Here is a 13,230-nt window from a genome sequence, read left to right on the forward strand (position 1 = left end):
TCCAGAGACAAAACAGCCCTGCTCAGTGCTGCCTCCCGAACAGAAAAGCTGGGAGGTCGTGGGAACCACCTGCTCAGCACAGCCCAGAGAGCCCAGCGCTCGAGCGTGTTCCATGCAGAGAGGCCCGGGGCAGGTTAATTAAAGTTAACTGAGTGAAAACATAATTACAGAGACTGCAGAGGGGAGAAACCCAAACCTGCAATTTACCACTCTTCAGCCCCAGAGCTTTGCTGAGAACAGTCTAGACCTTGGGAATTTTTGTCTGGGCTGGGGAGGGAAGGACTCCTCTTACCACTTCCTTCCTCGTGCCCCCCAGGAGCATGAGGACACAGAGGGACGGTGGCTGGGGCTTCCTCCCCCAGCGCCTGGGTGCCTGGTCAGGAATGGGTTCCCTGACCAAAGCGCTGTGCCCAAGGAGACTCCAGGCAGGGAAATGTCCTTGTGCCAAGCAGCACATCTGGTCTGGGGTCCCAGCCACCCACCTGTGATCTCAGAGGCTGCTGGAAGCTGCCCACCTGGCCTCAGCCTCCCTCTAAGCTGCCCTGTGTCAGGGCTGGGGAAACTCCTGCAGGGCTTTTTGGGTCGAGAGAGGGCGGTATTTCTGCACCTGGACTAGCAGGAGTGGCTGAAGGCAAGGGGACAGAGCGGCCCTCCTCTAAAAGGGGGAGTCCTGGAATCCCTGCCCGTCTAGCACGGCCTCCTGTGCAGATCCCACTTGAGCACCTGTCCCACTCCACCCATCCTCACCCCACTGCAGGAACTTACATCCTTCCTATGAGTGGATGGCCTCGGGTGCCCCCATCTTGGCCCACAGCCTGGCCCAGTTGGAGTCACTTGTTGGTATTTGGCATTTCTTGCTCTGCCCTTCAAGAGGACCCAGGGTGAGGGGCAAGTCACCTGGGCATGCTCTGGGTCGGCAGTGACCAGAGCAACAGGCGTCCATCCGCAGGAACACAAGAGATGCTGTCACCAGCCTCTGAGCCGGGGAGCTGTCAAATGCAGTCCCAGCTCCAGTCCCAAGGGCCTCAAGAGTGGGACTAGTTGTGATCTGGCCAGAGCTTCAATTCCCCCCTGACACAGCTGACTAACCAGTGGGGTCTCTATTCCGCTAGCCCACCCATCTGTTAGGGAGACACAGCTCTGGTGGTGAGAGGAAGCTCAGATGGGGGAGTCTCTGTCCCTGGTAGCCCCTGGGCCTAGGAGGCTCCTTCCCAAAGCATCTTGCTCTGTGGAGACACTTGTCCCCAACATCCTGCAGAGAGGAGCCAGGGCAGAGAGATCTAAGAGCTTCTCTGTCCACCAGGCCAGTTGTAAGGGACAAGGACGCAAATTGCTAGGCCGGTACCTAGGCCCTCTATAGGGCGCACACCAGTTCTTCTGGAAGCTCGGAGAACCTGGACAGTGCAGGGGCTGTTACTGGCTGTGGGTCTCTGGGGGTGCCAATATAGGAGCCCCTGCTGGGAAGCTGGTGTCCCAGCCACAGGTGGTGACTAGACTTCCCTCAGCCTCCTTGGGCTTGGAAAGGTGGAAGGGACATACCTGAGTAAGTTCTAAAGGATGGACGGATCGGGGATTATGCTTGGTCCCAGCCAGGGACTGGGGCCTCAGACCACACAGGATGTTGTGTGCCTTGGTGATGGATCCTCTTTCTCCCCATCTGCCCCGTAGACCGTGGCCTGATGGACGCTTGGTGTGGATGATGAGGGAAGAACGCACCTCCCACACCCGAGAGGTGACCCCGGAGCAAACCCCGGATGACCCTGCGAGCCGGAACCATGCGGCTGGCCTGCATGTTCTCATCCATCCTGCTGTTCGGAGCCGCAGGCCTCCTCCTCTTCATCGGCCTGCAGGACCCCACGGAGCTCGCCCCTCGGCAGCTGCCAGGTGAGCCCCTGCGCTCGGCCCTGCTACCCGCTTGCCCCAGCTTTCCTGTCGGAAAGGCAGGCCTCCGTGGCTGCCCTGGGGCCAAGTCTACCAAGAGTCCTGGCAGGCAGAGGAGGGAGCCTGGCCCCCTGCTGGCGGGCATCAGCCTCTGGCCTCTGACCTCTAGCCTGTAGTCTCTGGCCCGCGCCCTCCTCTTGAAATGATAGCCAGGCTCTCATCCACTTGTTGCCTTTGGTGAAACTGAGGTTTATAGAGGATTCTGTTACCTCTTGGGGCCTCTCCCACATGGTCTGGGACATCAGAGAGGGAATGGCTTCTTCTTGAGCCCATGCCCCACATGGGACTCTGCTTCTCTGCCAGCCCTGGGACCCCTTGAATCCAGGTCCTCTGGCCTGGGCAGAGAGGGTCAAGGTGCTTCCTGCCTCTGCGAAGCTGAGCTTGCTCCTACTGGCCCCCTCCTGCTGCCTGCATCCCACGTGTCCCTTGTGAGCCATGGAGGGAGCGCCCTTCTTGACTTGCAGAGATCTGCTGAGGACAGGTGGGATCCAGCGTGGGGAAAGCGGGAAGGATGATTCTGGAGCCTCAGGCAGAATATGGAGAGGGGGAGCTCCGGCAAGGTGTCTGCTGCTGAAACACAGCCCCCGCTCATCTCTCAGCAGTGGGCCTGGGGGCCTTTAGCAGGGAAGTCTGTGAACACACCCCTGTGCTCCAGGACACAGACAATATGGAGGAGTAGAGGCTGTGGGTTTAGGCAGAGAGATTCCTGAACCATCTTACAGAAGAGCAGGGCCCAGCATAGGGCACCTGGCCCTCAGGGAGGGGGCCCCGGGTACTCGGGCCTGCAGCCCCCTCTCTAGCCCCACCCTCAGCTCTGGCTGGCTCAGCCATCCTACGCACAGCCTGAAGGCCCGTAGGCATCAGGTAGAAAGTCAGAAAGCGCATCAGGAGGCTAGAACGGGGCCCCTGGGCCTGGCAGCTGCTACCAGAGGCCCTGGGCGGGAAGGCCGATGAGTTCATTCTTGCATCAAGAATTAGCAAGAAGCAGCCAAGGTGGTGGGTCCCCAGGAGACAGCAGGTGAGTCACTGGTACTGACTCACTCCTGGGCCAGGCCCTCAGGGGTGGTGAATGTCAGAAGTGGCTGGCTCCTCTGTGGGGACTTCACAGCCTCACGTGCGCTTTAGAGTGGTCGGTGGCCCTATGCCAGCAGAAGCTGGCCCTGTAGGGCAGGGCTGTCAGGCGGGCTGATCCCCCCCCCTCCCCCGCCCCGCGCAGTTGTCCCGAACAAGGGCCCTTAAATACGGCTTGGGGTGAATGGTGTATCCATGGGGTGACCCGTGGATCTTTGGTGCCCGTTTTGGTGTGTGTGCGGCTTGGCGCACGCATGGGCAGAGGGTCCTTGTGTCCAGGGTCTGCATTCTGTGGGATGAGCCTGGGAGAGAAGGCGTGAGTGTGTGTGGCGTCCGTCTGGGCAGGGGCCACGTGCCCATCCGTGGTACCCTGCAGAGACAGATGCTATATACCTGGGGAGAGTTGGGGTCTGGTGGCCAGACCGCAGTCAGCCGGCAAAGCAGAGCGCTTGCGCATCGTGTCTTCCTGCCCCTCGCTCCAGCCAGCTGCTCCTGCGCACGCACCCCTGCATAGCTGGCCCGCGCATGCGCCTCTGCACAGCTGCCCAGCGCATGTGGATCTTTTCCATTCCCAGTAGGGCCAGACCCCACAGGAGGCTGGGATTTCCAGGGTGGAGCGGGGAGCTGGGGAAGGAGCTCCGAGGCTCAGCAGGGCGTGGAGGATGACACGAAGCTTAGGCTCCTGTTCCCCTGACCTGGGGACGGCGTGGGCTTGGCTGACCCATGTGAGGAGGACGCTTGGAGCTTGGGCCGTGTTCTTCTGGCTGTAAATGGAGCCGGACCACCTTCGCCACGTGGCCGGGGATGGGCAACCTTGACGTTCTACGTAAATCACATCAAACACAGTCATAAAACTTTAAGTAATGCTTATGTTACTTTCCCTGAGCAAAGTGTTCCTGACACAGGCGGTTTGTGTTGATTTGTTACTATTCATTTATTCTTTCCCTGTACTTCTCACAGCAGCCTAATTGTGATTCGGTACCAAGAAAGCAATATCAAAGTAATTTTCCACAACATTAGTTACAATTTTCTTCTGATCTTTCAAGTGAAACAATCCCATCCTGTTGGCTTCTCTGAGCATATAAACCTTGATTACATTTATCTGTTGGAAACCAGTGCTTACAAAGTGTATGTATCCAGTTGCATGGGTGGGTGGCCCCAAGGGCCTGGACAAGCCTTCTCCCTGTGGAGTTCTGCTGGTGGGAGGTACAAAGTCAGGAGGCTGCCCTGTCATCCAGATTGGGTAAGGCCATTGGGGATGCCGCCTGGAGAGGAAATTCCACACAGCCTGCTCTGGCTTTCACAGTGCCGGCAACTTCCCTGGGAACGCAGTGTCTGGGAGCCACCGTCGGTGGCGTTGACCAAGGTGGGAGGGGGAGGGTGGGCAGGGGAAGGTCCAGAAACCAGCCTGAGAGTAGGAGAAGGAGCCTTCAGTTGCCTGTGGTCCCTCAGGGTCAGGGTGTTGCTCGGATTTCTCCCATGCAGTTATTAGGTGGTAACAGCATGCAAACCTCTCCGGGACCAGTCAGCAAACCTCACCTGACTCGTGCATCATATGGAGTCTTATGGGCTTGCCAACTTTTTTAAATCAAGCCATTTTTAGAAAATGTTTGCTATATTTTAAATCAGTCAAACCGTTTGAAATGTGAATAGCTGCTGGTTAACCTGTCTTTCACCTAAGATGAGATTTTGGTATGTAGTGTGTATCAGAGAAGTTACCTCTCTGATTATTTTCCGGTCTCCAATATTGCCAGACCCTGAGGCCTCAGGCAACTCACTCCTTGACTCAAGGGACTAGGCTTGCCCCTCCTCTAAGTGGAAGACACAGGGAACAGGCCAGAATCAGGAATAACACATCCTAGCCTGCTGGCCCTGGGGATGTGGAAGACAGAGTTCCAGACGTGTGACTGGGCAAACTGAAATTTTATGAGTGGCCTTTGTTTATGAATTTTTTATTACGGAGGGTTTGGAACACACACAGAGGAGATGAGCAGAACGCAGTGACTCCAGGCACCCGGCACCAGCAGGCTCCCTCAGGGTCAGGCCTGCCCCACCCACAGCCGCTGGCACCTCCCTCCTTCTGACTTTTGAAGCACAGACCAGATAACGTATCAATTCAGCCATAAATATTACAATGTATTGCTCAATTTAAGAGATAAGAATTCTTTTTTTTAAAACATCCCACGATTCTTTAATATCATCCAATATCCAGTGTTCCAATTTCTAGCTGAATCACAAATATTATCGGTACCCTTATTTCCACTTTGTTTTATCCAGGATCTAGATCAAGCCCACACATTGCAGTTGGTGGTTGAGTCTTTTAAGTCTCGTTCAATCTGTGAGATTCTCTCCTCATCTTTTTTTTTCTCTTGCTATTTATTGGGGGAAACTGGGTCCCAGGTCCTGCTGAGTTTCTCACTGTTGGGGTTTTTGTCGATTGGGTGTGTTCAGTATATTTCAACGTTGTTTTCTGCTTTTCGTATTTCTTGTAAATTAAGTAAATCTAGTAGCTTGATCAGACAAGGTTTGCGAGTTTTTTTCTTTTCTTTTCTTTTTTTTAAGATTTTATTTATTAGAGAGAGAGAACACATGTGCGTGTGTGCACATGCCTGGGGTGGGGAGGCAGAGGAAAAAGGAGAAGCAGACTCCCCGCCGAGCAGGGAGCCTGACGTGGGGCTCTATCCCAGGACCCCAGGATCATGACCTGAGCCAAAGCAGACGCTTAACCAACTGGGCCACCCAGGTGCTCCTCTTTTCTTTTTGGGGGGCAAGAATGCACATGTGATCCTCCGTTCTTCCATCAGGAGGCGCACATCTTCCTGGCTTTCTTGTGCGATGCCAGTTAGCCACTGATGAGGCACCTGGCTGCATCCATTCATTCAGGGCTGCATGATGCAGTGTTCTGAGTTTATCACTCCTCCTTCATTCTTTTAAGTGGGATGGATTTTGTTTTAATGGGGCGAGGTGAGTCGTTGTTAGTGACCCATGCAGCCAATGTGATGGTGGATTGATTGGTTTATTCATTGGCAAATAAAAAACCATGACCTTATGATATAGATTCTGTTGCGAACACAGTATAAATAGTTCTTTTTTCTTTCCTTCTTTCCTTTTTTTTTTTTTTTTTTTTGATTTTTGGTTTCTAGAGTGAGTTTCCTTAAAGCGGGGCCACCCCATGTTTCAGAGAAGTAAGCGTGTGGCTTTCCTGAAGCCATGGAGTTGTGGCTGGTGGAGCTGGGGATGGGGCTGATGCTGGAGTGTCGAGGACAGAGGCAGCCACAGTGCCAACAGGGGTTCGTGCTCAGGGGCCCCTAGTGGAGACAAAGGGACTGGACAGCCCCTGGTCCCTTCCTGGTCTGCAACAATCTGCCCGGGGCATTCCTTCCACAGCACAAAGGCATCCAAGGATGGTGGTGATTACAAACACTGATCAGGCCTTTGCCACGTGTCAGATCCTGTGCCAAGCCCTTTACATGTTTTAATACATATAATTCTTTTTTGTTTGTGTTTTTTGTTTTGTTTTTTAGAGATTTATTTATTTGAGAGACAGAGAGAGCGTGAGCGGAGGGAGGGGCAGAGGAAGAGGGAGAGTTAGAGAAGCAGACTCCCCACTGAGCATGGAGCCCGACACGGGGCTCGATCTCACAACCCTGAGATCACGACCGGAGCCAAAATCAAGAGTCGGACACTTAAACGACTGCACCACCCAGGCACCCCGGTACATATAATTCTGCTAATAACTCATTATTCCCATTTAGAGATGAAGAGCTGAGCAGCCGTTGGGTGGGCCCACGGCAGCACTGTTCTCAGTGCGTTACTCGCTGCGTGCTGGGCACTGTGCCAGGCACTTCACACTGAGTCCTTTCAAACCGCCATGATTTAAACGCTATTACACCATCTGACAGATGAGACTACTGAGACAAGAGAGGTTAAGAGCCGTGCCCAAGACCACACAGCTTAGGGTTTCAGAGCTGGGATCTGTCCTTGGGCAGCAGGCTATTGCCATACACCTGCTCCCCTCCTAACCACCGTGATGCTCCCTGTTGCCTGCCCTGGCCTCAGAGCAGAGCCAGGGCAGAGAGAGCCTGGATCAAGCCTTGGAGGTGTGCGGGGGTTTGGCATGGGAGGAACTCCCAGTGGATTAGGGACCAGAGTGCGACCTGTGGGTCTAGACTCGCACTGCAGACCCACAAGCCCTTCCTTGGAGCATTTCAGAGGAGCGAGCCTTCGCTCCAGACCAAGGGGAGCTCCCAGGGTCCTGAGGTGGGGATAGCCATTAGAAAGCTCATGTCTGGAGCTGTGGGCAGGAGCAGAGGAGGGGACAAGAGCACGAGGAACCCAGCGGGGAGGATGGGAGTGTGGGGCACAGAGACCAGAGAGGGTGGATCCAGGGGGTCGGGGGAGAGTCGGCAACCACATGGTGGGACAATGATGAGGGTGAGGAGGGCTGCTGTCTCGGGTCAGGGTGACTCTGGCCGGCCCTGGCAGACTGGGTCGGACGTACCACTCACGGTGGCAGACGCACCAGATGGGGAGCGGCTTGGGGGAGGGGGCTGGAGGTGGGCAGAGCTGCTCGGTAAGTCCTCCACCTGGGACTCCAGACTCACAGGCTGCAGGAACAAGCTCTCCTCCCCTCCTCCACCTGCCTCTCTGCTCTCAGGCCGCATACTCACTTCTTCTGCCTCCTACACCCAAGGGCAGAGTTGTGGCTGGAGGAGCCAGGAGGGCTGCCTGGAGGAGGGGGGCTGTGGGTGGCTTGTTTGTCTTCCGTAGCACGCAGGAGGTGACCAGGTGCCGACCTAGCGTGGAAGCCGTGAAGTAGATTGGGGTGAGACTCTCTTGGAGCCTCGGGCCTCTCTCCAGAGCGCGTGCCCCAAGCATCTTGCCTAGTGTCTCACAGCTAGAAATCGACAGAGCCACAATTCCACTGCCCAGGGGCCCCACCAACCTGGGGGCTCCTGCTTTTGTGCCCTGGAGGCAGGGATGTGTTGGCTGGAAAAAGCATGGCCCTCACTCTCGGTCCCATGGTTACCAGGGACACAGCCCTGCCCGCACCAGTGCTGAGCCTACACTTGGCTCGTGTGTCTTGTTTCTACAGCAACTCTTTGCCAGGGATGTCCACTTGGAGCCCTGAGAACACTGCCAGGCCAGAGGTGCCTGGTGGGCCGAGGCCGCAGGAGGGACTGCCGAGGGGCTGTCAGCAGCTCCCCCGTGGGAGGTTGACGGAGTAGCCAGAGGTGGGGTGGCTGTCCCTCCTCTACCCCCGCTGGCCCCGGGGGAGGGACAGCCTGCGGGGGGAGAGACTCCTTCCGGGCAAGGCAGCCAGCCCCCCTCCTGCCCCAGTTTCCATGCAGCCATCTGCGTTCCCCGGGCAGGTGGGTTTTATTGGAACCCTCTTGAGTCTGTTTCCTGAAACCATTTTCCACCAGCATTGCAGAGCACCATATATATTTTCTACAAACCTTGCGAAGCTGACACATCCTTGTTGTGACTGTGAATATCAGAAGTGACACGTAATTGCAGTGATCCATCCTGTTAAGTAGCTGGCAATATATCATTGCGAAATCAGCAGGGCTGGGACTCTCAGAACCCTGTGTTTCTGAACAACGCACCTGCAGCGTGTTCAAACTCGCTCACCAAACGGCGCCGAGGGCTCGCGTGGGCCGCCTCACCCTCCCGCACCTCGCTTTTCTGTGACCACAGCAGAGAAAATTCTACTCTAGGTAAAACCACCCACTGTGCTCCCTACGAGTCTTTGGAGAGCCCTCTCCTCGTCACAGAATGTACCGGGCTCAAAGTCAAGGCCGTGTGTCAGGATCCTTGCAATGCTGCTCCATGCAAGTGTGGCCCTTGGGGCTTCTTGGCCCCCCTTTATCCTTGTAATCTCCAGGGCAGCTCTGTGGGGTTCCTTCTGGGGCCACGGGGTGGGCAGTCATCACTGTGCCGGCAAAGAGAGGGAAACCCGTGGCCTCAACAATGGCAGGATTGGAGACCCACATGGCCAGAGGCCCAGGGGCATGATGGCTGGGGCCGCCTCGACAGGGTGGGCGCACTGAGGCAGAGGCTGCATATTTTGGGGGCACCATTCACATTGTGTTCTGTGTAATTCTAAAGGAGTGTTGACTTAGACTCTACAAGGGTGTCAAGGGTGCCCCCGGCAAGTGCGGAGGGCAATACTGATGGAGGGGGACAGACTTGGGTCCCCCACATGGTAGTCAGCCAAAAGGTGCTGGAAAGGGGGTCGGTGTCAGAACACTCAGCCCTCAAGCATGGGTACCTGGAGCCCACTGATTTGGTGGGCCCTGGGGTGCTGGCTTTGGAGCCTTGTCTGGAGTCTGCTTTTGGAAGTGGGGTTCATGAAGGACCCTCACTGCTGCCCTCCCTGGAAGACCTTGTGGGCCTGTTTCCCTGTCCCCACCCTCTCTCACTGCGACTGGCCCGTTCCTAGTGGTACCGCTGGCCCGCAGCTCCCCAGCATCTGCTTCTCTGATTCGGGCCTCAAACGTTCCCCCCATCCCTGCAGAAGATGCCCCGGGGGTCTCCAGCCAGAATATCACTTTCCTTTTGTCCGTTAAAATATGCTAAATGAAAAATAATGAACATGTAGGAACTAATAACAGGAATCACCTAATTAAATTAGGAAACAGACATCATATCGCCGTAATCTGGAAATTGATATTAATAGAAAATGGTCCCAGAATTGTTATGCTAAAGGTTCCTAGGGGTGGGGGAAATTCAAAAGGAGAGCAGAAGGGAACACTGGGGCACCAGATCCAATAAGAGCAGGACTTCAGTTTTAAAGAAACTAAAGGGAGGGGCACCTGGATGGCTCAGTCGATAAGCGTCTGCCTTCGGCTCAGGGTGTGATCCCAGCGTTCTGGGATGGAGCCCCACGTCAGGCTCCTCCGCTGGGAGCCTGCTTCTTCCTCTCCCACTCCCCCTGCTTGTGTTCCCTCTCTTGCCGGCTGCCTGTCTCTCTGTCAAATGAATAAATAAAATCTTTGAAAAAAAAAAAGAAAGAAAGAAACTAAAGGGAAATGATAAAAATAGGAGACGGGGTCACTGCGTGGATCTAACCGAGTCCTGGACGAACATGGCTCAGAAAGCCACAGAGCCCCACGCGCGTGTACGATGATAATTCTTTAAACGAGACGGTGTAATTAAGCTTCAGTGTGCGTGACACGTCGTGAGAGTCACGTTCCTTGGCGTCTGGCACCGACCCCGGCCCTTCCCTTTTTCCTCCACACTGGGAGGCAGGCACGATTGTCTTCAGCTTGGACTCCAGAGAGGGTCAGTTGGTGGCCCCAAGTCTTGTGTCCAGGGTGGCCCGAGCCAGGACTCGAACCCGGATTGGCCTGATTGCAAAGCCCCTCCTTGGTTCACCCTGCCCTCCTTGCCTGTTGCTACTGGTAGATGTCATGGTCTGCGTTTCTTGTACGTTCTGATGTTTTTCTGCTATTTCCTCAAAGTGCATTTCTTGCCGACAGCCAGCGGCAGCCGGACATGCTGACCCCAGGCCCCAGGCTCGTCTGGCAGCTTGGCTAAGTAAAGCCCACACAAAGCCACCTTCTGAAATTACAGGCCAGTTGGACAACTGGGTCTCCTATTGTGTCCGGGCCTGGGCGGGGGGCTGAGTGGGGCCCTCGCCGGCTCCCGGAAGCCCCGGTTTCAGGTTGTGTGGCCATGGCGGCCTACTGTTCCCCTGGGCCCCTTACTTGGGAATGAATCGGGCTCTGTTCACCCGTGATGTGAGTCACGGCTTGGCAGGCCCAGAGAGGGGCTCAGGTTTGGGGTGTCCCCTTTCCCATTCTGCCTGGCCCAAAATGAACTGGAGGGACCCAGGGAGGAGAAGGAGGGGCTCAAGACCTGTTTGTGAGATGCCCCTCAAATCACATCCAGTCTGGGACGCTGTGACTGCCCCTTGGCCACCATGAGTCCCAGGAGGACTTAGGCTCGGGGGTTGGGGAGGGCTTACTCCCAGGACTGAGCTTCCTCTCCCCCAGCGTGGACCCCACCCCTGCCCCACCCCAAACCCCATTCACCGCCCAGGCATCTTATTGGGGGGTCACCGACATCAGAGCCAAGGCCCCCACTCAACTCAGGAGATCTGCCAGCAGGGGCGGGAGGGCAGAGCAGAACTCCAGTCCCGAAGTGGCACAGGGCTTGGAGGGGTGTGCCCCTCTGCCTGGCTTACCTCCCCCTCAGCCACTTCTGCTCTGTGGCGGGAGAGGGGGAGCTCAGGGCACACAGTGAATCAGAATGCTGTGTTCACTGCCAGTGTGGGGTCCTAACGTGTGCTTATGGAGGACCCTCGGACCTTCCTGAAGGCCTAAGTTGCTAATGTGGGCAGCAGAGAAATGGTTCTGTGCCAGAAGATGGTCCGAGGACAGGGCTGTTGCTATGGTTGCTGTCTTTCTCCATGGCCACCGGACGGTTCTTGGTTTTTTAAACCCTGAAAAGGTCATGGTGGTAGTTATGACAACAGCAGCGCTGGAGAGTTGGTTCTGAAGGCCGATGCAGGTCCACGGTGCAGTGAGCCCATCAGGGGTGCCCTGGGGGTGGGCTGAGGCCCACAGGCCTTGGGTCAGGCCTTGGTGGGGCTCTCACCAGGACCCCACCCGCTGTCCCCTCCTGTTGATGGTGACACCGTTCTTGTGGCTTGAGGGTCAGTATGTGTCTTCTCCCTCCTGAAATATTTGCAGGAAATTAGGAGCTCAGGCGGACCCCATCTAAGCCAGAAGCTCACCATTACCTATCTGCTGGTGTTCTCATTGTAAAGCTTATTTCTGGGATGTGTGACTCGGCAGTTTTATCTTAAATCATGGTAAAACTCAGTGGACAGTTCTTTCATTTAAAACGTTTTACTTATATGGGAAAAATAGCCCAGCTGCAATGGAGTCTATTGCCCCCCAATAGCTGCTGCTTGGGAGCCCCGCCCCCTTGCCAGCACAGCCACTGCCCCTAACAGAGGGGTAAGAAGCACCCGGGGTCTTCCCATTCTCATGGCCTGGGGTCCAGACAGAAAGTTGAGGGCTGCTTCTCACCCAGCCTTGAGGCCTGGCAGTGGCATTTCCAGCCCTCCCAAGAGGTTCTGAAGACTATTTGTAGACTAGCCCCCATCCAAGTTCCCCTTTTCCCCCAGGTTGGTTGTGCCAAAACCCGGTCAAGGGTCCAGTCCCTGGCCAAGCGACTCTCAGGCCAGGTGGTTCCCAACCTGGATTGGACTGAGGGGTGGTCTGTGAACCTTTCTCCACGTTTTGGTTGTGTATCCAGATGTGTTTCATCCTGGGAAGGAGAAGGCTACAAGCATTTGTGAATGCATTCGACCTTTGCCCTCAGGGTCTGGCCTGTCCCAGAAGGAGGGAAATGGGGAGGGAAAGGGAAGAGGAGGGATGTCAGTGAAAATTGTGTGGGGTCACCAGGTCCATCAGAAAATGTGTCCAGGGCGGGGAGACCATAGGGAACCAGGTGGGGGAAGGAGGAGGGAAGCAGACAGGCTTGAGCCATCACTCAGCTCCAGCCAAGAGTTCTGTGCAATGTGGACGCAGAACGTCTAGACCCTCCCTTTTATTTATTGTTTTCCAAAGAAGCTAGGGATCTGTAATGTACTTCTGTGAATTCTCCTGATTTTTAAGTGGCAGCTCAAATTTTTGAGAGTTGGACTACAGTTCACACGGGTACCTCCTATCGGTTGGATGGATAGCAAGGAGAGGGTTTGTCCCATATCCCAAACCTCCCTCAGGCTGAGAACTGCCCCCTCCGGCCCTCCTTGGGCAGCCCCCATCCCCCAGGACAGAGAGGTGGTGGGTCTCCCTGGTGGGGAGGGGACTCGTGAACTCTTTCCAGCCCTGGCAGGACTTGCGTCAAGCCAGACCCCAAGTGAGTCAAGGCAGAGCCTCTCGAGGTGCCCACGGGCCAACAGTGGCCTTCTGGAGTCCCAAGGGGCCCTTGTCTGGTTCAGGAGGCCAGGAGCCCCGCCAGGTAACTCTCGTGATTTCAGCATGGGGCCTGGGGGGCCCAGAAGGTGAGTGGTCAGCAGAGGTGTGGGGGAGCCAAGGGCCGGGAGTAAGGGTCTGGGGAGCCACACAAAGGAAACCTTCCTTCCTTCACACATAGTTGCTCATAGGCAAATACTTGCACCACTGGCCCCAGCAAGCTTTGGTTGCTTTGGTTGCTGTGAATAAAAGAAGGATCATTTCTGGATCCTTCCTGCAAGGGTGA

The 13,230-nt window shown here is 55.7% G+C and overlaps 1 protein-coding gene across 1 annotated transcript in view; it reads left to right on the plus strand.

The window, feature by feature from the left end:
- Positions 1 to 1,684: 1,684 nt before the first annotated feature.
- The window catches only part of CHST8 (carbohydrate sulfotransferase 8), a 65,502-nt gene continuing 53,956 nt past the window's right edge, over positions 1,685 to 13,230 (plus strand). Inside the window, exon 1 of the mRNA XM_045796237.2 lies at positions 1,685 to 1,884. Within this exon, the coding sequence (XP_045652193.1) occupies positions 1,755 to 1,884 (130 nt within the window). The 5' untranslated portion in view covers positions 1,685 to 1,754. The remainder of the gene's footprint in view (positions 1,885 to 13,230) is intronic.

The sequence above is a fragment of the Ursus americanus genome, chromosome 21 (assembly GCF_024610735.1).
Source record: "Ursus americanus isolate L20-20 chromosome 21, mUrsAme1.1.p, whole genome shotgun sequence".
NCBI lineage: Eukaryota > Metazoa > Chordata > Mammalia > Carnivora > Ursidae > Ursus > Ursus americanus.